The sequence below is a fragment of the Glycine soja genome, chromosome 2, assembly GCF_004193775.1.
Source record: "Glycine soja cultivar W05 chromosome 2, ASM419377v2, whole genome shotgun sequence".
In the NCBI taxonomy this organism is placed as follows: domain Eukaryota; kingdom Viridiplantae; phylum Streptophyta; class Magnoliopsida; order Fabales; family Fabaceae; genus Glycine; species Glycine soja.
The window spans coordinates 6,403,066-6,427,502 of NC_041003.1; the positions used below are offsets into that span (position 1 = coordinate 6,403,066).

At 32.6% G+C, this 24,437-nt stretch overlaps 3 protein-coding genes and 1 long non-coding RNA gene across 4 annotated transcripts; 1 reads left to right on the forward strand and 3 right to left on the reverse strand.

The window, feature by feature from the left end:
• Positions 1-2,620: 2,620 nt before the first annotated feature.
• Positions 2,621-3,693, reverse strand: LOC114383756. The gene has a single exon (XM_028343488.1). It carries the CDS (start codon positions 3,390-3,392, stop codon positions 2,910-2,912), a length of 483 nt encoding a protein of 160 aa, XP_028199289.1. The 5' UTR covers positions 3,393-3,693; the 3' UTR covers positions 2,621-2,909.
• A 2,378-nt stretch (positions 3,694-6,071) lies between these two features.
• LOC114383766 lies at positions 6,072-7,637 on the forward strand. Its single transcript, XR_003660600.1, has 3 exons — positions 6,072-6,582; positions 6,691-6,909; positions 7,095-7,637. It is a non-coding gene; the product is annotated as an uncharacterized LOC114383766 (long non-coding RNA).
• A 2,234-nt stretch (positions 7,638-9,871) lies between these two features.
• Positions 9,872-15,177, reverse strand: LOC114383769 (FHA domain-containing protein PS1-like). The gene is made up of 6 exons (XM_028343510.1): positions 14,826-15,177; positions 14,515-14,732; positions 11,085-13,439; positions 10,852-10,987; positions 10,394-10,755; positions 9,872-10,316 (listed from the first exon to the last, which is right to left on the reverse strand). Exons 1-6 carry the CDS (start codon positions 15,094-15,096, stop codon positions 10,098-10,100), a joined length of 3,561 nt encoding a protein of 1,186 aa, XP_028199311.1. The 5' UTR covers positions 15,097-15,177; the 3' UTR covers positions 9,872-10,097.
• Positions 15,178-15,895: 718 nt separating this feature from the next.
• LOC114383773 (transmembrane protein 18-like) lies at positions 15,896-22,766 on the reverse strand. The gene is made up of 4 exons (XM_028343519.1): positions 22,420-22,766; positions 21,586-21,691; positions 16,374-16,522; positions 15,896-16,286 (listed from the first exon to the last, which is right to left on the reverse strand). Exons 1-4 carry the CDS (start codon positions 22,558-22,560, stop codon positions 16,191-16,193), a joined length of 492 nt encoding a protein of 163 aa, XP_028199320.1. The 5' UTR covers positions 22,561-22,766; the 3' UTR covers positions 15,896-16,190.
• Positions 22,767-24,437: the final 1,671 nt, after the last annotated feature.

Genomic DNA, 24,437 nt, shown 5'->3' on the forward strand with positions numbered 1-24,437 from the left:
TATGCTTCTCTAAATAAGTAAGGTTTGCATATTTCTATTTTTTTCTTCAATATTTTAATAAATATTTATTTGCCTTCTTATTTAATACTGTTATTACACTTCTTATTTTATTTTTTAATTAAATAATTTATCCGGACAGGAGACATAATAAGACTTGAAGTTTAACCTAAAATTCTAAAATTATAATTCCATACTTACTAAAATAAACTAATTTAACAACACTTTCTGTGCGTTTAAATTACAATGTTGCAGAGATGGAGGTCATGTGGATCGAAATAATTTCATTACAGTAATATTTTTATTATGTGACTTGCAACAGTATAAATACACAAAGTTGATCTTATCAGTGTAATCTAAATAATAACGACACTACTTCAGTACAAAATACAACTTTTATTAAATAAATATTATAAGTAAATGGAGTTACTGTTAACCAGTTCATAATCTCACCGTTTGTTTATTTTAATTTGACATCCAACGGTTTAAACTAACTACTTCACTTCACCCGTGGACGGTAGAATTTGCCGGAGAAAATATGAATAGTATTTTTTATTTATTTATTTATTTAAAGAAGAAATAGAAAATGAAATTAAAAATACAAATGTTATTTTTCTATTTTTAATTCAAATTTCAATATTTTTTTCTCCTTTCTTTTCAACCAAAGGGAAATAATTTTGTTTCGGATCTTCCTTTCTTTCTAATTCACTTTAGAAAACAAAATAGGTAAGTTTATAGCTTAAATAAGATTTTCATCCTGTAATTTAGTAATATTTCATCTCCAAAAAAGTTTATGTAAACTCCAAACGTTTCATTTTTAGTATCTGCTACGCGAGGCATAAACTAATGTATATTTTTACCAAAACATTAGGAACATACTAGTTTGGTGTCGTGTCAGCAAGTTACACGTTTATCCTCCACCGGGGGCATTACAGTTTATTAGAATTAATCTGTCATTTTTTTAGTATCAAAATCATATCAATGTAAATAAAAACCTAATAATTCTTGAATTTATTTGGATGATTGCGGCAAAACTTGCGCTGGAAGACAATGACGTTGGCGTGATGGAGGGTGCAGCACTAGCAGAGGGAGGAGAAGCTTGAGATGAAGCCGTTGCTAAAGGAGGTGGAGGGGGGATAAGGGTAGTCAAATTTCCTTTAATTTCTGTGTTTTTACTTAATTAAATTAAATAATAATCATATTTATGCTTTAATAAACTTGTTTTAAGGAAAATGTATGCAATTAGGATTTTAAAAGATTTTCTTTTAAAAAAAATCTTGAAGTATTATTCTATAGATTTTTAAAAAATAAAAATAAATTTTATAATATTCAATTAAGATTATTAAAAAAATGATAAAGTTCGTCAGTATTTAATTAAGATTTTTTATAACTTAATTTTTTTTTATAATATTTAAAAATATATAAATTTTAACGAATTCTTTATTAGGATAAATTTCATAAAACTTTTTGATAGAAAATACACATTCAATAATTTTATTCAAATCTTTAGGATTTCATAAGACTTACTTTCTTTTCATGTAAATTGACATTTTTTTTCATCATACATAATCTCTTGTTTCTTTGTTGAAAGCTATAAATATTCATAATTTTTTTTTATTCTTTCAACCAATGATCAACGTACAATAAAAATATGATATGAAAGATTTTTTCAATTCTTAAAATTTGAAACATCTTAATTATGTGTTATAATGAACGTCATACATATAAACTTAATTATAGTACTTCATTTGTTGAGTTCAACATGCTAACCACACAATTTGTGTTATTATAATGTCTTATTCTTCCTATTTTCATACACTAAGAAATTCTCAGATATAAACAAATATAGATTATTTCTTGTTTTTAATTTGTTTTATCTCACCTTTTCATTTGAAAATAGTCCTTTTTCCCTTTTTTATTGAAGATATCAAAACCACCACCTATATCCCAAAAAATAATCGACCCAAAATAAAAACTACTAAAGAGACCCGCGATTCCATAAAAAGCCATCGTGGCCCCTTGTGGAATAAATGGAAAATAAATAAAGTCCGGAATAAAAGAAAAATCACTAATTTTCTCAAAAATAAAGAACAAATCCATACCAAGATAACTGGAAATTGCAACGAACAATGAACCTAACAAAGTGAAAACGGCCCAAAATAAATTGCTTGTCTGTCCAAAATTGCCATTAAAATAGACAAAAGAAGCCTTTTTCCATTTCCAGATTATATGAAGACAATATTTTTAAGCATTTATTATCAATCAACAACTGGGATGCTATTGACAATAATTGATTCAGTTTTGGAGGTATAGAGTTCAATTTGACAAGTACTGATTTCGTGCCACAGCTATAATGCTCATAAATTAGTACAAGGAATGATAGAAATGAGAGACCAACTGTTGAATTAAACAACGAGCTTTGTGTACCCAAGAAAATGTTGACTTGTCTAAAGCAATTTCTAAATATGGTCAATTACCTAAACTTCACAGTTATCTGGTAACACAAACTAGAGATTTCCAGGCAATTTCCCCGTACATGTTGTTGGCTATTTACTTCATCTCATTAGTTTGGCTAAATCTTCAAACTAGTACGCCAAACAAATCAAAACAAAAAGGATATGTGTGACTAGTAACAATGAATCAAAGAATCCATAATTTATATTCTCTATATACATGTACATTAGCTTTTCAAGAGGCACAATTAGTCAAATCCCCCCATGGACTCAAACTCTTTCTAATCAAGCAAGAAAATTTCTTTCTAAATCAATCATCCCAAGAACCCTTTTTTTTTATATCAAATATGTGTATTAAAAAGTTTACAATAACTCTGTATCTTGTTAAACTAATTAAGTTAAACCCCCTTGATGCACCCAAAACCCCAATTGCCACCTGATTGACAAATGATCACAGAATTATCTCACTCTATTTCTTGATTTACCTTGAGAATTGTTGATGGAGAACAACTTTTTCATGACCTTCACAATCACCACCATGCCAGGCTTGTTGTTCTTAGTTGGAAGCAATGAACTATTATTGGTCTTTGCAACAGTTAATGCTGGAGCATATCTTAATTCAACCACTTCCCTTGAAGAAGAGGTAGCAGACCCTGTTGTTGAATACAACTCTTCATTGAAATCCTCCCACAACATGTCCATTCTGTTCTCATCCTCCTCTAAACCAAATCTTTTCTTTCTATTTTCCACATATGAAAAACTCTTCCTGTGAGCCTCAGCTGCTACTAGTTTTGCTCCAAAACACTCATTTTCTACTCTTTTGTTTCCTTGGTAGTAGGGATTAGGAGATGCTGCTGGTGACAGGTTCCATAGAGGAGGTGAATCAATGTTGTGTGCACAAGTATCACTGATTCTAGGAAAACTGAACTCCTCTGTATCCATGGCTTGGCCAATCAGCACTTTGTATACGATATTAGAGAGAGGGAGAAAAACAATGCGTGTTCTGCGGTAGGTTTGGGAGTGTGTGGGCCTGAAAGTTGTTTAGAAGAAGGTTTTAGTTCAACTGCTAGAAAATCATGCATTTTCTTATTCACTACAAAAAAGATTAAAAGAAATGCCAGTAATATAGTATTAAGTGTTTGTTTCTTATTTTCTTTTCATATGATCTAGATCATAGTTATCTCTATGGAAGACAGTCCTAGGATCTCATGAAAGATATATATGTTCTATATTATATCAGAAGAAAATAAAAAAAATTAAAAAAAATTAAACTTATCCTACCAGCTAAAATAAACTTGCACTTAATTTTTATAAAAAAAAATCTTCATTTAGCATCTCTAAAGTTTAAGGACAAATTAATTTTAGCTTATCGGAAAATCTTAATTTATATTTTATTCTACTTCTTATTTTTATCTCTTATAACTACTTATAAAAAAAGTTATTAAAAAAACCCTTAATATACTCTTTTAAGCTAACGTTTTGAAATGAAAATTTATTGAAATTTTAACATACACTCTATATATGCTCACTTACGTTTTCAAGGAAGATCTTGGCCATTCATAGGTAGGCCAGGGCCATGCGTGCCTAAACATAACAGAAGGCAAAAGCTAACACAAGCACTTATTCCACTGCTTAATTTATTATTATGAAAACAATAATTGACACAATCTATATAAAAGAAAGTAAAGTGAAGTGAGAAAATGACAAACCTAGAAAATAATTTTTCCATAACTATGTAAGAGGGTACCATAATTGTCCTTCCTTAATGATTAAAGGTTGATGAAATTAATGTAATCATAGGTGTTGAGATGTGATGTAATTTCTAGATTGTACATAATTAGAAGTAGCCTATACCTTTAAGGGCAGCCAAGGGATGCTTATTTTCGCCGGATTGATAGGAGGAAGTAATTTGTATGTTAGTTATTTTCCAAATTGGTGTTGACCATTTAAGCAATGAAAGGGATATTGAACCACTAGGAATCTAAGACAACTCGGTTGGGTTACATCTCTCTCTAGTGTGGTGGGGTTCCACATGGCCAGTTGTCACCACGATTTCAAGTTTGATGGTGATTTCTAGTGACACGTTACGAAGAGTGCATAGATCTTGGTATGCATACAACAAACAAATAGTTAAAAAGAGGCAAGTTATTAGTTTAAGAGTATAAACCAAGTAAACGATGTTGGTCTAGAGTGCCAAACAATTTGCCATGAAACAAAATGTCTTTTTGGCTTCTTTTCTACTCAAAATTTGTGGCCATTGGATTTATGGCTCCATGATTTAGCCCCCCACAGTTAATGAGGCATGACAAATTGCATTATATATGCAAATGACCAAACGAAAAATGTAGATAGTTCTCACCAAGCACTTGAATATTGTCTGATTGTTTGGCCTAAAACATTAAAATTATGCATTAATTTTCACTACTAATGAAGAGTTTTTGAAAGGGGAAATGAACAAAAATGAGATGATGGATTCGTATGTTTATCAGGATAGAATTCAAATGTTAACCCTTTCATTGTCTTCAATTTTTCTGTATTTGATTTATTAAAACATTAGTTACATATTGACGAGAAAAGATCACAACATTTAAATTTTTGTATGATTATTAAACTCTTTTCAATTTGGTCTTTCTTTTATAATAACCACAATTTTCTTATTTTATTAATTTCTAAGTTGCATTTGTTGCAAAGTATATTATTAAATACTTATAATTAAATATAATAACAAATTAAAGAGTGTTATTATAACAAAAGTTTGATTACTTTCCGATCTTCTCTACAACTTGCTGCTAGGTTAAGTGCTTCTATAGACACTAAAGTATGACTTTTGATACTAATGTTTTTGGTGTGTGCTTTTGAAAAAATATAGACTTTTCACTCTTCATTCTTCTGTTCAGCAAAGTATCTTTTGATGATATTTGAATCATGTATAGTTTCTGATATATACTTCTTAACTAAAAATATCATCTAAACCATGCTTCTGATATTAGTATTACTTCATAATTGTGATTGTAATTTCAGTCTTGTTAATTAATTTCTATATGATTATCTAGTGAAATTCAAATTGACAAACATGCCTGTGAAATTTGCATACCCTTTTGGACTATGATAAACCCTGCAATCAAATTTGGATACCTTAAATTGGTGATTTTATTAATTCATTTTTCACTTAATACTTTTTGATTGCCTTCGAGCCAACCCCTTCCCCTTTTATTTCTTTTAGTCTTTGAAAATAAGACCAAAATCAATCGGTTTTTGTCTTCAAGAAGTATGACCCAAGTTATTCCTTATACTACAAGTATTTAATGGGAAATCTAGTGTTTTAATAGTGATGCAACACCGCCATCAAAACCTACATCGTTGTTGGAACATTAATCACTGTGTCCTGATCATATTTATTTGTTTATTGATTTCAATTGCTAATTTCTAACCATGCTTATCATTTTCTTTGGGTTTAATTTGTTATTTTTACTTGTGTAGTGTTGCAAAAAGAAAAAGTAAAAAAAAAAAAAAGATTGTGTGACCAATTGGACTCTCAAAAAGAGCATTTAAGGTCAAGAAGATGGAACATAATGTATAAAAGAGGAAAGAAAAATATGCATTAATGCACAGAGAAGCAGTACAAATCTTGTGGACGAAAAACAAATCAACGAAGGGACCACATTTGACATCACCATAGAGAGGGGAGAGGGGTCTCTACTCTCTAGTATCCCTCATTCGGTCGCTATGGCGGCTTCCTCTCTCCATTCTTCTCTCATTTGCTCTCCCTTTTCCTATTCTTCTTCTGGCTCGTTCTTTTCATTCTTTGTTTTCTTATTGCTTTAATCAAGGAATGAGGTTTAATCCCTAGCTTGGGCATGGAATGGCCACTAGTGGTATCACTTTACATCCAAATGGGCCAATCTGGTGGGAGGGGGGATAAGTTGGGTGTCAAATAAGAAGTCCCAACTACTTCTTGGTTATACAAAAAAAATCTATTATGAAAAAATATTTTAATTATTTTGAATAAGCTTTATGTTACAAATTATGTTGATTAGATACCTTTTAATGGGCTTTTCACTAACTAAATCTCAAGTATGCTGATCTAAACCATGTGGCATGAAGAATTGTGGTTGCAGAGATAAAATAAAACGTAGTGGATTTTTTCTTACACTGTTTAAAAATTGTGTTATTACTTAATGGCTAAATGGTAATGCCATTATGACTAACATCTCGATTTATGTATGTTGTGATTGTGTAGGATGTATTGTAGGTGATGAGGTTGATGGTGTTCCTGGTATCCAACATCTGGTCCCTAGTTTTGGTCGGAAGACTGCTCTAAAACTTATTAAAAAGCATGGTTCATTGGAAACTTTATTAAATGCAGCTGCAATAAGGACTGTAGGCAGACCATATGCGCACGATGCCCTTAAAAACCATGCTACCTACGGAGAAATTATAAAGTGCTTGCCTTGAAAAGGTGTGTTGATGTTTCTTTCTAAAACTTCCTTCACATCTTTGCTTTTGTGGTTTTGTTTTCTCAGTTTGTGTACTTGTAGAACACACTTAATGCAAATAAATTATTAATCAGTGCTGTTATTCTGTGTTTCTCCCATCTTCAACTATCCTGTTTCTTTAATAACTACGGCTCACAATTTCTGACAGGGATGTAAATGTCCAACTTATTGAGGGGTGGTTGGTTAAGAGAGACAATTTCAATGATAAAATTGCACTATCTGCCTTCTTCAAATATTTGGAAGAAAGTAAGGAGCTTCCAATCGATGTGTAGAGTTTCAAGCTAAATCACAATCTATATGTATATTAGAAATTAAATTTTTATTATTAAGATTTAGGTGACTTAAATGTAAAGTGGAAGATTACATTTTACTAGATAAACCTTAGTTGAATGGATGCATTAAAAGTTGTTTTTGTTTCAACTTCCAAGAGAACTTATTTATTATAGTTGGTGACAATCTTCATCATAAAAAAAAAATTAATGAAGAAACACAATACATGAAGAGAAAATGTGTGAAAAAAGAGATTGTGAAACAAAGTCTCTTTGTTGAGAGAAAAATGTCTTTGTGTGAGAGTGTTATCATTTCTTGTAATCATTGAGTGAAATACTCAAGTTTGTAGAGTGATACACTATTTGAGGTGAATTATAATTTTGTAATCATTTTTGTGATAGTGAAATACTTTTTGAGACCATTCTATGGACGTAGGCAAGAGGTGCCGAATCATGTTAAATTCTTGTGTTTGTTATTATTTTTCTACGGTATAATCTTTGTGTGTTCTCACGATCTTTTATGGGTACAAATAATTTTATTTGAAGAAGTGTTGATTATCCAACAGTGATACAGTGACAAACATAACTTTTATAATGGTTAAATCCATGCAGGTAACCCCTATAAAATAGTATATTCTATCAAATTCACGTCCTTCCAAATTTTTGGGCAGAGAAGTCTGCAAATCACTGCAAACATTAACATTAACATATGATACTATTCATTATAAGCATAGATTATTCTGTTTACTTTTCTATTCAGATATGAATGATCACTATTCTTCTTCTTAATCCCTTTGTTAAGAAAATGATACTAACTTTACGTTTTACCTTCTTTATGATGCTGGAACATTTTAGATATGCAATTTTACATGTGAATTTGCATTCTAGGGATGCTGTCGGTATCATGTTTGGTCACTAAAACATGGAAAAGCTTTCTCCAGCTGTCATCCGCATTCACACAGAGCAAATAGAATCTTGCCTACCACCACCTTAACACAATATCTAGTTGTTACTCTGATGAACTAGCATGCCTAAAATTTGTAGTTCCTAGTTATGTGACTTTGATAACTTAGTACAATTTTGAAGATTTATGTGCGACAACCCTACACGTGATTAAAAATTCATGGTCCAAACCTTTTTCAGCAAACTTGATTGGGTCAACCAGTTGCTAACATATTTCCAAGATATTTTTGAGGCAATGAATGAAACCTGCGAATGGATATGATTGAGATTCAGTATATATAGAGAGCAAACTCGAGAACTGTTAGATGAAGGAAGGCCTCCCATGTGAGCAATTGGATGATTGCTTAATACCAGATTCATGAGGTTGTGATTGTTTTTGAAAAATAAAACAAAAAAAATACTTTGTTAGTTCTCTTGTGATGTTAATCAAAATAAGCTAATTTAAACGTGCTTTTAATATTGTTATAGCTCATGCCTATGGTTATACTAATTACTCTAGGCTTCATTATTTAGATTCTTATGAATCCTCTAATTCCTGCATAAGGTAGCTCTGCTTGACAGAGCATAAAAATAAATGAATTAGCCGAGAGGCGAGAAGTACAAGATGATTTGGTAACTTCTAAGCTTTTACCAAAAAAAAAAAAGAATGTTACTTTTTTGGTCTTTAACTTCGTCCATTTTGATATATAAAGAATAATCTTTTTGAAAAATATAATGTCAAAGTAATGAAAAATATCTTTTACGTATTTACCAATTTTATTGCCTTTTTCATAAAACGAAACCAAATAATAGTCTTGTTAACCCACAAATAATAGTTTATCTTTTTAGAAGAAAAAATATTTTCAACCATTTATATTAATATTAAATCTACTCATTTATTATAAATCTGAAACACTATTTTGAGAGAATTTTTAGGTTTTGTTATCAAATGTATTATCTTAATTTCATATAACGAGCACTTATTTTATTTTTTAAACTATACTTCTTATTTTTAATTTTAATTTGATTAACAAATAACTAAGTTAAAAAAATTGATGATCTCGTATCACTTTTTTTTTTATCTTTGTTCATATATTTAATATTCTTAAATTATTATTTCATTTTTTATTTTAATATTTTTAAAAGAAATTATAAATAGTTAAAATAATATTGTATCACAATATAAATTTATTTATTATAAATCTAAAATATAATTTATATTTTAAAATTATTTATTTATATCAAATGTCATTGATTCGAATAGCGTTGGATTCTAAAAATTTATTCAAAATTTTAAGTCTAAACTTTATGGATAAAAAAAAATATGTTTGATAGGAAAGAATAAAATTAAAAAAACACAAACTTACATCAAACAAAAATAAAAATAAAAACAAAAATGAAAAAAAAAAATTATTGGAATCAAAATTAAAAAAACATAAATTTATATATGAGGCATTAAATAAGTTGGCGTTGAAATTGAAAACGATTCTTTAACTATACAGCCGACTAAACAAAACAATTTGTTCTTCAAATAAATTCTTTACAAAAGATAGTTTAATCCTATTTTTTCTTGGATTATAAAAGCAATTTAAAATTTATTTACATGATAAATACTTATTCAGTAAGATCTTAATTTAAGCTGTTTATCCAAACAAATCATATATGTTATAGTAATAAATTGTAAAACAATTATCATTATACTGACATCTAAGGAGAAAACACTGAAAAAATATTTTGATGTAGCTAGCGATACTATTCACAATCCCTGTTGCGAGGAGGGTTTTAAAACGTTGCTACCAAGCTAAATAAAATATTGTTTGCTATATATTTGTAGGTAAATGTTTGCAAGAAGAAAAAAATTAAGACATTGCTACCAGCAAATGAGAAAACGGGTCAATCAAAACTGTTCAGCACGCTCAACTGAACTGTATGCCACTGGCTCAGAGCCCATATTGAGAGTTGTGAAGCAGAATGAGCTTTAAACCGCTTGCAACACCCTTTGATGGCTTCCTTAAACGACAATATTTCTCCCTTAAGACTACGTCGTCTTGGCAAGACCAAGTCTGTCCTCGAGGAACGCTGTTATCCCACAAGAACCTCTCAGAGAATGGATTTACTAGACTCTCACGAAACTCTTGCACTGGCTCACATAGCAACCCCTGAAGCAGTCACAAGCTTAAAATATGAGAGTAGAGTAATATGAAAGGAGTAATGTTATGTAGATAATTTGTGATACCTCTGCCATGCATTTGATTTTCAAAGTGACATCCTCACTAAGCAGGACAAGTTGTCCATCATTTTTGTTTCTTCTGTATAGAAGAGCAAAATCAAGGATATGATCTTCTACTGTTGGTGAAGCAATTTCCGTTGAGAACTTCTGGGGTGAAAGAGAAGTCCAACTCTCTTCACTAAACTGAGCCTGAGGAGAAGCAGGTGGGGTTGGAGCAATTAGCCTTCCTTCATCCACTGAGCTCTGGATATGAATCCACCGGTTTGACTTCACCATACATTCTTCAATCCATTCCAATGCCAAAGAAGCCTCTGAAATTCTTCTGAAAATTGTGAACTGCTTCTTCATACGTTCAAGTTCCCCTATGACTGACATTGCAGAGTGATAACTGCATTTGTTAGAAACAACACCACTTCATTTGAAATAGTAAAGAACAAGGCACATAATATATTAAAACACATTACCCAATCTTGGAATGATTAACCGAGTCCCTTTGAGACCTTGTAAAAGCTGCATAGCTTTCCTTGATTCCTTGTTTACAAGAGAAGTAGTATCCACAATCATGTCCCAGCTGCTCTTCTTTGGCACCCCACTAATATCCTGCAAATGAAACAGATGTAAGTAAGCATACACTAAACAATGTATTGAACCATTCTCAATAAACATGAATGTGTGATATTTTACTATGTCAACTTACAGAAGGGTTAATACGCTGATCTAAAATTTGTCCACAATTACTGAAATGAAGGCTTTTGGAAGCAGAAACAGGACAAAAAGTGCCTGATCTTCTCTTGTCTCCTGAGATCTTCAGTGATTGGAAGGGTACCCTTTCCACTCTGTCCTTATAATCTTGCTCCTGTGCGAATTTGATATGGCTGCTGAATGGCTTTCTTTTCAATTTTTGACCCTGGACTCCTTTTAGAGTTTGATTCTCTTTGGTTGAGGTGTGGCTCATGTTTTCATCTGGATATAAGTTGGGACAAAAATTATCCTTCTTTTTCAAAAGCCGCAATCGAAGGGTATTTGGACTGAAGTTTTCCTTATCTGGAGTGAAGATCTCTTCTTCCTCTTCTTCCCCATCCAAATTAGAGAGAAGATCCTTTGAGAGTGTTTTGTTTATGATATCCTTCTGGTTTATTTTGCATAAAGAGGGGCCTATGCTTTCATTCGGATACAGGTCAGGATTAAATGTACCCTTTGAAAGGGGTGACCTTTGTGACTTGGAATGTTTAATTTCTTCTACCTTGCCTTTCTTTTTCAGAAGCCGCAATTGAAGGGTATTTGGACTGAAGTTTTCCTTGTCTGGAGTGAAGATTTCTTCTTCCTCTTCTTCCCCATCCAAATCAGAGAAAAGATCCCTTGAAATTGTTCTATTTATGCTATCCTTCTGGTTCATGTTGCATAAAGTGGAGCCTATGTTTTCATTTGGATACATGTCATGATTAAACGTACCCTTTGAAAGGGGTGATCTTTGTGACTTGGAACGTTTAATTTCTTCTACCTTACCCTTCTTTTTCAGAAGCCACAATTGAAGGGCATTTGGACTGAAGTTTTCCTCCTCAGGAATGAAGATTTCTTTTTCCTTTACTTCCCCCCCATCCAAAACAGAGAAAAGATCCTTCTTGTTCATGTTGCATAAAGTGGGATTTATGCTTTCATTTGGATGGATATCGCAATTAAATGTATCCCCTGAAATGCGCTGTGACCTTTGTGACTTGGAATGTTCAATTTCTTCTATTTTAACCTTCTTTAAAAATTGCAAGTGGAGAGTATTCGGACTGATGTTTTCTTTATCTGGAGTGTAAATTTCTTCGTCTTCTTCTTCTTCTATTTCCCCATCCAGAACAGAGGAAAGATTCTTTGAGATTGTTCTGTTTCTGATATCCTTCTCACTGCTCATTGCAACTTCAACATTGGCTGCATTCTTCAGTATGCTCTTGCTAGTTCGAACCTGAGGAGCAATAGTAGCTTTACCTCTTCTTGACCAAATATTTGTTGAAGTTTTCTCCACTGCTTTTACGCAGCTTTCAAGGATTTCCATTTCAGAGTGCAGGGTCTGATCCTCATTCATAATATTCAAAACTACTTCTGGCACTGACAAATTGACTGATTCTATCTGATGCAGTGTGGGGGAGGTGCTATCTGTGTGCTTGTTTCTAACATCTTGAACCATTTCATTGAGTGAGTGCCCTTGGTCTTGACAAAATTTATCATTCAGCAGCTGTGACAGTGACCTATACATATCTTTCTCAACAATTTTGATTTGTTCAACTTTGGTGCCAGGCATAACTTCCTCAACTGCTAGAAACATATCCTCAGAATTGAAAATTCCAGCTCCTGCAATAAAAGCATCTGTAACACTTCCATCATCTCTGAGGGTACATTCGGATTCAGATTCATTAGGTGTTATTACATCTTCAGCTGCATGAAGAGATTCTGGAACTGTAAAAATATCTATAATGCTTTCATCATCTTCAGATTCACATTCAGTTTCTTTAGGCACTATTACAGCTTCAGGTGCACTTTCCTCATCAAGAGATGAAGGAGCTGTATTTACAGGCAAGCTGAAATAATGCTTTTCAAACGAATTCTCATGACCAGATGACAATGGAGAAGTAAATGTATCAGGTGGACTATGGAATTGCAGCATTTTTGTCTCCAAAACAGCTTCCACAGCTGGCAAACATGAAGTCTCAGACAAATTTTCTGTAAGTGTGTCATCACATTGGACAAGTGATTCCACATAAGGTGGTGATAGAACCTGGCTTACAGAGTCACACAAATTGTTTTCATCATCAGATATCGTAGGCAAATATGATGTTTCAGTTCCAAAAGGGTCACTTGGGATTCCAATTGCTTCCTCTTTTGATGGGCTCTTCCTTTCTTCCTCACAATATAAAGAAACCATGTCTTCCAGCATCCAAGGTTCCAAGGGAATCTCCTCTGTCACAGTTAGTTCCACATTCTCATTAAGGAATAAAGAACTGAGATCCTCAAGTACTGAATCCACTGATTCAATTTCTTCCATTTCAGCAGGACAGCAATTCAAGTTCTGCAGGTCCCAAAAACAGAAATGTAAAGAACATATTATAATTACAACAGAAAACCGAAAAGCAAGCCTGGTACATGGATCAATCAACGCCTAGTATGACTCTCAGTTCAAGCATTACTCACAAAAAACAACGAAATAAATATTTAAGTCTACGACACAACCTGGACAAAGGGACATGTGGCAAATTTTAAAAAAATACTATAACACAAGACTTGGCTAATAATAAAGCAAATAAATTAATATGAATCGAAAAAGAGAACTGATTTTTTAAAGGTGATCACACGAATCATTAGAAAAACAATATAATATTGTAATGTTATACTATTTTATTTAATCATTGCAATACTTCTATTTGCACTTGTATAAAATTAAAAATTAAAAATAATTTTTTTTAAAAATGTAAAAAGAAAACTATAAAATGAAGCTAGACATAAATACATGCCCACACCTTTTCTGGTATCTTTTCTATGAGCACTAAAAGTACTCCATAACAGACAGCCAGAAACTAATGTCTAACATCTTTTGAGACGTCAAAATCAACAAAGTGAGTCTTAGCTCTCATAAACAAAGCCTTTTATTAAAGGTCATAACTCAAATCATTCAAAACAAAATAAATTACTATAATTTATTTTATCTAATTATTGTAATACTCTCAAAATAAACAAAACATCTTGTGTGGTATTCACTTTTATGAACACTAAAAGTATTTCCTAGTTCATAGTTGAAAGACTAATGTTTAACTGAGAGGTAGAGATCAACAAAAGTGGATTTTATCTCTCTTATCAAAGTTTTTTTCATGCACACGACTAGTAATCAAACCCCTTAACACTTGAACATGTTTAAGAGACTCAACCATCTAGCAATTAAGTCGAGCTTGTCAGCACCTTGGTGCGCTAACTAATTTTAAAATGCGAATGCTTCCCTTACTCAATTCATGTTATTTATGAACCTCAAATAATTATCCCATCCTATTCAATTACCAAAACTCCCAAACAGAACAAAACAATTCAAAGCAAATTAATAAAAAGAATCAAGAACAATCTCGCAAACATAGCGAGTGATATCGTATTCGTACCAGCATTTTCTCCTCCTCCTCTTCTTCTTCCTCTTCCTCTTCTGCAACCGAATCCAATTGCGCCACGAACGGGTTCTCCAAATCATAGGCGCGACTAATCGGAATCCAATGCAGACGGTAAAGCCTACTGGATACCCCAATCCGCAGCGTTTCACCTTCCTTCATCTCCACGCTTACCATCGGCTCAATCCTCTTCCCCGAAACCCACGTCCCGTGCACTGCCACGTCATCAACATTCAAGAACCCTCATTTGTTTTCTTTTATTTATTGATAGCGAGAAAAAAGAAAAAGAAAAGCGAGTGATTGAATACCGGAAGATAGGTCGAGGAGGGAGAAGGTTCTGGAAGAGGGTTTGGAGCGGATCTGAAGGTGGAAGCGGCTGATGCTGGGGTGAGTAAGCATGAGGTCGCAGTCCGGGTGACGACCAACAAGGAGCACGTCCACGTGATCGGCACGTGCCTGTTCCTCCGGGGGCTTGTTCACGATGAAGATGTTTTTGAGGATGGTGTTGTTCTTCAGCACCGTTAGCACCGGGATTTCACCTTCTTCTTCTTCCGCATTGGATTGCTTCTCTGAACCCATCGTCTTAACGAACGCTGTTTTTTTCTTGGTTTTTTTAGGAGTGAAGGAGGCTTTTAAGAAATGAGTTTGAATCACTACGAATGGCCAACGGCTATTTCTGGCTGGGTTTTTAAATGCGGATTTTTCTTTTTTAATTTTAAATGTGTGCTTTTACTCGATCAGGATTCTTTGTATGCAGACAATTTGAAAGTCTAGAGCTTTCAATTAATAATTCCTTAATCAGTGTTCTTAAAAATATTGATCAACATGATTCTAATTTTTCTACAATTAATTAATTAAAAAATATTTTAATATATTTTTGTTGATAAAATTTTAATATATTTTTTAAAATAATTATTATAAAAATTATCAAATTCATCGTATATATAACAATTTTCCATAAAAAATTATATTATAATATCATATTAATATAAAATATTTATCAATTTTGTCAATGATTAATTTCTGTTGACAAACTTAATTAGTCACTTTTGATAGGATATCTCCTCTCGAATTTGAATATTATGGATGAAAAAAATGTGATTAAAAGAAAAAAACCTTACTAAAAATGATTAGGTTCCGGACGAATATTAGTTATGAATAAAGTCAATAAATAATCCGTATCATTATGATAACAAAAACATGTCTTTTTTTTTTTAGGGAAAGAGATTAAATATGAAAGATATAGCTAGAGCTCAATTTTTAGTATTTTCTTTTTAATAGTGTCTCGTACAAAGAAAAGGAATTGGTTGGGAAACATTCTTGAGTGTTTTCTATGTCCTAAATTGATGGGACTCTTGGAATGATTAGATTGTCGGGGTTCAGTGTAATTCAAGCCTGGAAATCTTGGTCCTATAATTTGAAGTCACATTTTGTCAGTGATCAACTATACAATCTAATTAGCACTTTGTTAAATTCTCATCTCCTTTAATAAAAGGAGAGAAAAAAAATCCCGTTAATAGTGTACACAAACATAACTGGAAATAACAAGTACTAAATCTGAAAAAAAAAATTAAAAAAAAAGGAAAAACAAAACTCTTGTAAAACATATGATTACGTTGCCATTGACATGAACTCCTTCAGAGTTTAAGCCATCAAAATCCCACAACAAAACACTAGTCCTGCTTATTGCGAGCAGCCCTTGCACGATGTCTCAGTTCGGCTCTTTTCCACCTAACAATCATGTAACATAAGGAGAAGAGTGTATTGATCTGCATATAGAGAAAGATACTTCAAGTCAATATTCGATATGGAAAAAATACTAGCACTGAAAAGGTTGTGTCAAAGAAAGTACTAACCAAGATTATCATAGAAATAACAAGAAGTGGTCCAGACCAAAGAACAGACATAAATAGTCCACTTGGATCAAAGTAATTCTGACTAGAGAAGTTTTTCCAGTTTTTACCCAAAAATCTGTTCAGACTCTCAGCAAGATATACACCAGCCACTGCATCAAAATAATTTGTCAGTAAGACAAGCTTCAAGAATGGTTTAATTTAATAAAGAGATAAAATAACCAAGTCTTTTCCCGCTAGGGAGATTGACTAAAAATGATGCAAAGTGCAAACAATGTCATAGTGTTCTATTTTGACAACGAAGAGAAAATTTAATAGACTGCAAGGAGATGGAAAATATTAATAAAAGTTAAAGCACGTTCCTAGTAGGAATTGCAAAAGTTCAAACACAAAAATTCAAAGTCATGTAACATGGATAAAAGTGAAAGGTTGATGATGTTAAAATGAAAAACTAGTCACAGAAAAGAGCACTGATTATCAACAAAAAATAATGACTACTAGTGACAGATAAATATAACCATCACCGGGCATCTACTGTGAATGTATGTATACATGATTTTGATGATGTCAAAGAAGAATCTAACAAGGCTGCTTCAAATGATAAGCATTTGCTTCAAGAATAATTCAAGATTGCTTCAACAAACAAAGCCTTGTTTCAAGATTCACTAAAGACCAAGCCTTGCCTTAAAACAAAGTGCTTTCAAGACATGCAAGGCTCTGGTAATCGATTACCAGGAAGTGTAATCGATTACCAGAAGATAGGGTTGAGAAATAGCTGTTGAAAAGGTTTTGAATTTGAATTTTCAACATGTAATCGATTACCATATGTCTGTAATCGATTACCAGCAACGAAACTTTGGAAATTCAAATTCAAAAGTCATAACCCTTCAAATTATAACTGTGTAATCGATTACACAAACATTGTAATCGATTACCAGTGGAAAATTTTCAAGGAATATCGCCAACAGTCACATCTTTTCATTAGATTTGTGAATGGCCATCAAAGGCCTATAAATAGGTGACTTGGGCACGAATTTTATGCAAAGAGAGTATTTTTGGTCCAAAATGTCTTATCCTCTCAAAAGACAATGAGAGAGATTCCAAGAGAACTTCATTGTCAAATGCTCTCTCAAAGAACTCTTGGGCAAACACTTGCACATCCATTAAGAGTTCATCCATGGATCTTCATTGTAATATTCTTCTCTTGAAGAGAGAATTCTTCTTCCATTCTTCTTATTCAATGAGATTGGTTAAGAGACTGTGAGTCTCTTGTTGTAAAGCATCTGAACACAAGGGATGGGTTGTCCCTGTGTGGTTCAGACTTTGTAAAGGATTTTACAAAGATAGTGGAAATCTCAAGTGGGTTGCTTGAGTACTGGACGTAGGCACGGGTTGTGGCCGAACCAGTATAAAACTGTGTTTGCATTCTCTCTTCCCTTATCTTATTTATTTTGTTGCAATCAATTGTGTCTTGCATGTTTAAAGAACATTGTTAAATTGATTGTTGTTGCTTCTTCTGTATTCTAAGCCTACCCCTCTTAAGATTATTGAGGCCACAAGGTCCAACAAGTGGTATCAGAGCGGGATTCTTGTATAAAGTTTAAAAGCTTCAAGAATAGATATGGCCTCAACCAAATTTCCATTTTCTGAGGAAAATTCTATCTATAGGCTCTTATGTTCAATGGTGAGGGTTATCATTATTGGAAAACCTGAATGCAGATCTTTATAGAAGCCATAGATCTAAAGATATGGGAAGCCATTGAATTTGATTCATTCATTCCTACAATGGTTGAGAGAAATGCAACTACATAAAAAAAAACTAGAGAAGAAAGAAAATGATGATGAAAGAAGAAAGAAGAAGGTTCCTCTTTAGCCCCAAAATGTTGAGTGCGATCAACTTGGGCACATGAGATTCAATTGTCCTGTGTTTAAAAGAAGAATGGAAAAATCCGACAAGATGAATTTCAAAGAGAAGAAAGAAAAGAAAGGATATATCACTTGGGAAGATAATGTCTTAAATTATTCAAGTGATTCAGAGAAGAAAATCATAAGTTTGGGTATCATGATGAAAGACTATGAAAATGGGGAAAAGCAAAGTCGATACATTGATAGCAATTTCTCCAAACACATGGCATGCATCAAAGTTTATTCATATTTCTCCCCAAGAAAAGTGAATATGCGATTTATGGAGACAACAAACAAAGGCCACTTGATCAACAACCTCAACAAGTAATATCAAATGATACCAACAGGTCACTTGTCTTTGATTGATTACTTTTGATGCTTGTTTTCTACTTGAGTTTAGACTGTCCTTGATGATTGTGATTGAATTTGATTGACTGTGTTTGATGATTGATTGATTGTATTTTTTATTGTGTGTTTGATTGTCTTTGATGTTTGTTCCTGATTGAGTTTTTGATTGTTTTTAAAGAATCTATTAAACTTTTCAAATTAGTTTCATGTTTTAAGAAAACTATTTGAAATTTAGAAAAGGAAATTTTGAAATTGAAATTTGAAATTGAAAATTGAAATTTGAAAAGTTAAATTTGAAAATTGAAAATTAAAATTTGAAATTTGAAATTAAAATTTGGAAGTTGGAAGTTGGAAGTAGAAGTTATTGGAAGTTGGAAGTGGAAGTTACTGAAAGTTGGAAGTTGGAAATGAAAGTTATTGAAAGTTGAAAGTTGAAAATGGAGGTTGGAAGTTGGAAGGGGAAGTTCTAAAAGTTGAAATTGGAAGTTGGAATTTAAAATTTAAAATTTAAATTTTAAAAATTTGAAATTTGAAATTTGAAATTTGAAATTTGAATTTTGAATTTTGAATTTTTTTTAATAATAGAAATTATTGTGTATAGTTAGTTGATTGTTAATTTAATTAATTTAATTTGAAATATTTGATGATTGATTGTATTTGATTGTGTTTGATTGATGTGTTATTGTACTTGTTTTTGCTTGATTAATATTGAATGATTGTTTTAATGCCTTTTGGTATCACTTGATTCTCATACATTGCAACAAGTGGTAACATCTTTCTCCTCTCTATTCATGATTTGTTTTTGATGTTGACAAAGGGGGAGAGAAAGATAAAAGATAAAATAGTAAGAAAAATTATCTATTGTTTTATGAGACTACTTTTTATATATGAAAAATATGAAATCTTCAATTGTCTCATATAAGCAATCATTGTAAAACCAAGGGGGAGTAAACTATATGCAAATAGATATTTTCTTTGTTGTTGCTCCTAACCTACAGGTGGTTGTCATCATCAAAAAAGAGGGAGAATGTAAATCATGAAGATTTTGATGATATCAAGAAGAATTTGCTTGAGAAAGAGGGAGATGTAAATCATGCAAGCTTTGATGGTGTCGAGAAGAAATCACATGTTTGTCATCATCAAAAAGGGGGAGAATGTGAATGTATGTATACATGATTTTGATGATGTCAAAGAAGAATCTAACAAGGCTGCTTCAAATGATAAGCATTTGCTTCAAGAATAATTCAAGATTGCTTCAACAAACAAAGCCTTGTTTCAAGATTCACTAAAGACCAAGCCTTGCCTTAAAACAAAGTGCTTTCAAGACATGCAAGGCTCTGGTAATCGATTACCAGGAAGTGTAATCGATTACCAGAAGATAGGGTTGAGAAATAGCTGTTGAAAAGGTTTTGAATTTGAATTTTCAACATGTAATCGATTACCATATGTCTGTAATCGATTACCAGCAACGAAACTTTGGAAATTCAAATTCAAAAGTCATAACCCTTCAAATTATAACTGTGTAATCGATTACACAAACATTGTAATCGATTACCAGTGGAAAATTTTCAAGGAATATCGCCAACAGTCACATCTTTTCATTAGATTTGTGAATGGCCATCAAAGGCCTATAAATAGGTGACTTGGGCACGAATTTTATGCAAAGAGAGTATTTTTGGTCCAAAATGTCTTATCCTCTCAAAAGACAATGAGAGAGATTCCAAGAGAACTTCATTGTCAAATGCTCTCTCAAAGAACTCTTGGGCAAACACTTGCACATCCATTAAGAGTTCATCCATGGATCTTCATTGTAATATTCTTCTCTTGAAGAGAGAATTCTTCTTCCATTCTTCTTATTCAATGAGATTGGTTAAGAGACTGTGAGTCTCTTGTTGTAAAGCATCTGAACACAAGGGATGGGTTGTCCCTGTGTGGTTCAGACTTTGTAAAGGATTTTACAAAGATAGTGGAAATCTCAAGTGGGTTGCTTGAGTACTGGACGTAGGCACGGGTTGTGGCCGAACCAGTATAAAACTGTGTTTGCATTCTCTCTTCCCTTATCTTATTTATTTTGTTGCAATCAATTGTGTCTTGCATGTTTAAAGAACATTGTTAAATTGATTGTTGTTGCTTCTTCTGTATTCTAAGCCTACCCCTCTTAAGATTATTGAGGCCACAAGGTCCAACATCTACTAGTAACAAACATTTTACACTTTAACAGCTGGCCTTTGAGATGGTAAAGTGCACATGTGCATCATTTAAGTGTGATGCAACTTTTCTGTTTTAAGAAAGATGAATTCAGCAAAATATAAGACTCAGGCAGAGAATCCCATATCCATATTTGCCAGTCACACTAGACACAGCAAGTAACTTGCTAACACAACATCAGTCTAGTGAAATTACATGAACAAATCTTATGACCACAAATACATTCCTTGGTCCTCAGCCTCTGAAAACACCTCAACGATGCCAGGCCAGTTCATTAATATATAGAAGACCCTTGCATCTGATATATTACAATATTGACTCCAACATGTAATCTTGAAGAATCTTCAACATTTGACATATAAATGATTTGGAGAATTCGCAATCATCTGAGCTCTTCACTATGCAAAAGAATATACAGTTTCAAGGGGTTAAAATGACTAGATTTGTCTCTCTAATTTGAAAATTTCCGGTATGTTTGCAATCATAAAAACATGAAAAGAAAAATGCTATATATGGATGAAGCCCCAAGCCAAACAGAATATAGGATAGCATTCCTGTCAATTTCACATAATTTCTGCTTGGCATTTCACATATAGGCAAGGCATTAACTTTAATATCACCAAGGATAAAGGAAAGCAACAAATTCAAACAGGAATGAAGCTAGCTGCATGAAAAGCAATAGAGCAGTTTTAATTATGCCTACTTAGTTGATTCGAAAATTCATTCGATAAAATAAATAAGGAGCGTCACATACATGTCAAAAGGAACAAGAACATTTGAAAGTTTGTCTTCTTCCTAGAAATGATAGCTACAAGCAGCAACACAACATGAAATCCTAATAAGCCCATTAGCCAAGGTTCCTGAAACAAAGTGAAAAGAAAAATGAGTGAATCAAAAGGTGCCAATGGTAAGAAAGTTCAGAAAAAAAGAAATATGATAAAGATTGAACAATCTGAGAACAGAAAACACTGAAAGTCAGGATTCAGAAAGTGTATTACCTATCCAAATGTTATATCACTTATATGCATTGTACACTAAATAGTACAGTGTATAGATTGCGAAATCTCAAGATATTGCTGCCAAGAACAAACATGAAGTGTGTGTTTGGTACTGCACTAAGGATTCGTGTTAAGAGCCAAAAAAACATCAAACAATTGATTTTGAATGGTATTGATTTTAAAGACGCAGAAGCTACACATATATGCTTCTGGAGATGTGGATCAATTTTGACGTGAAGCGTAACAAAAACACGCAGGAAAACTCTTCCATTGATCCTTTTCCATGTATAGCTGCTAATGATTCAATGTATTATGCTTTTCTTGGATCAGTCAATGTTAGTTGTTAGTTTTTTTTTTTTTTTTAGAATGACAGTGATTTGAACTCACCACCCTCAACCTTTCAACCACTAAGTCAAACTTATAACTCACATTCAATGCATAAAGCTAATGATGTTGTCAGCCATAAATTAAAAACCCAGAAATCCACAATTCAAAGCCCATCAAACAAAGAACAAAAACATGGAGCTTAAATTGAAAACCCATAAATCCACAAAGAACAGAGAATCATTAAACTAAAATTGGAGGGCTACCTTCCAGTCAATGGCATGGAAAAAACCGATAAAGTTATCGTAAGCGGGGCGAAAACCAGCGCGAAGATCCGAAGAGAATTTCTGAACAAGATCTGCCATAAGGTCCATGTGCTCCTCCATAGCAGATCTCAGCTCCTCCATTGTAACACAGCAAAATCTTTCGTGTGACAAAATCAAAATGTACTAAATTCAACTACCTGCAGCAACAACTGCAACTGCAAGAGGTTTTCTTCCGCCGTAACTTCCCGGTTCGTCAAAACTCGGATTTGGATTCTCTTCGTCAACTTACTCTCTCCGGTTCTCTCTATCAACAACGATAGCCTTTGGATTAATCTCATGGCCATGAGAAAAAAGCTAAAAAAAAATATGTTGGAGTATATATTATATACAACCTAAATTAAGTATAAAAAATACAAAAATATAATTCAAAAAAATCCATTTTGTGTCTTTTTTTTAATTTTCTTCTAAATTAAATAAATATTTTGATTTTTTAAAATATATTATTTCATTTTTACATCATGATTATCGAGTAAGAAAAAAAATCCTAAAATAATTATTAATTTAATATTTAATTTAACATTAATTACTTCTTAATCTATATCTTTTCTATATTAATGATGAACTTAAAAGATATTTCAATTCAAACTATTTTGTTTTCATTATGACAAAATTGCAATGATAGATTCATTTGATTCACAATTTGTGCCTTGTAATATGCTTCTTTTTATTACTCAATAAATGACAATGAGGCAAATGCCCAAAGGTTGAATTTCTTGAGGTAAATATCTTTAATTCAATCATGTTTTTGTCAAACCAAAGTTTTGATTATTAATATAAAACATGGTAATCTATATTTCAGTTCAACCACACCGCTAATAAAGGCAGAGTCTTCCTGTAAAAAAAAAAAAAAAAGAAGAAGCAAGTCTCCTGTTTGAAATTCATGGCCCTGGCCCTAATCTTTTCAAACATATAAGTCCAAGTAGGACAACTTAGACATATTAGCGAAATGGAAGTCAGAGCACGCCTTTCCCGTTGAAGTGGAAATTAAATATCTTTAGGAATCTCTCCATTTAGCTTGTTTCCATAAAGAGATAATTCTTTTCCAATGAATATTAGCACATCCAGACAAGTGATGGATTATCATTAGAAACTCTTCACTCAAGCTATTATAAGACATGTTCAATGAGCTCAAAGCACATGCATTGTCAAATGATTTTGGAATCCCACCTTCTAAAGTATTTGATCGGATCCACAAAGCACATGCATTGTCAATTTTCTGAAAGATCCAATGTTTTTAAAGATGGAAACACTGAAAGATCAGGTAAAGAGCCAGTAATTTGATTACCTGACAGATCCAAATCTTGTAGTGAGAGTCTAACACAACCACTAGACAAAATATGAAATGACGGAAGGTCTTGGGTCAAATTGTTTCTATATAAAGAAGGATTTCAAAACCTCACCCTTGAAACTAGTATAGGTGAGGTAAAGGTGCTCAAGCGAATTCATTACCATGCCAAAATGATTTGATATGGCACCCTCTGGAATAATATCATGGATGACGTGAAGGTGTTCCAGGAAAGATCAAAGACCAAAAGGCAAGTAGAAAAGTTGAATTTAGAAGGCCTCAATGAAAGGATAAAATGATCGGAAAGGCTACAATCAATTAAACGTAGTTCTCTTAGTTTTGGTAGCTTGGCAATCATTTGCAGCCAACTATGAGAAGTATGAAGATCATTAGGTATGGAGGACAAGTGAAGATGGGTTAAAGAAATGAGATTAGACAGGCACTGATTTCCATCATCAATTTTGAGAGCACCACCTTTATATTCTCCATGATAAAGATCCTGAAAGTTTGAGTGGTTCCCTAGTTGAGATGGTATATTTCCTTCAAAAAGATTGAAGCTGATATCAAGACAACTTGTGAGATTTCCGAGTTGTGATGGTAAATTTCCTTCAAAAAAATTGCCTCAGAGATCAAGATACTGCAACTTGGAGAGATTTCCAAGTTGAGGAGGGAT

Excerpts from the sequence above, each read along its gene's own strand:
- LOC114383756 (XM_028343488.1), bottom strand. The coding sequence starts at position 3,392 with ATGGATACAGAGGAGTTCAGTTTTCCTAGAATCAGTGATACTTGTGCA.
- LOC114383773 (XM_028343519.1), bottom strand. The coding sequence starts at position 22,560 with ATGGAGGAGCTGAGATCTGCTATGGAGGAGCACATGGACCTTATGGCA. Across the intron at positions 21,692-22,419 it reads TCCATGCCATTGACTGGAAG|GAACCTTGGCTAATGGGCTT; the intron begins GTAGCCCTCCAA and ends ACTTTGTTTCAG. Across the intron at positions 16,523-21,585 it reads GTTCTTGTTCCTTTTGACAT|TGGCTGGTGTATATCTTGCT; the intron begins GTATGTGACGCT and ends ATTTTGATGCAG.
- LOC114383769 (XM_028343510.1), bottom strand. The coding sequence starts at position 15,096 with ATGGGTTCAGAGAAGCAATCCAATGCGGAAGAAGAAGAAGGTGAAATC. Across the intron at positions 14,733-14,825 it reads CCTCCTCGACCTATCTTCCG|TGCACGGGACGTGGGTTTCG; the intron begins GTATTCAATCAC and ends ATGACGTGGCAG. Across the intron at positions 10,756-10,851 it reads GTTAATCATTCCAAGATTGG|TCATAGGGGAACTTGAACGT; the intron begins GTAATGTGTTTT and ends CTGCAATGTCAG.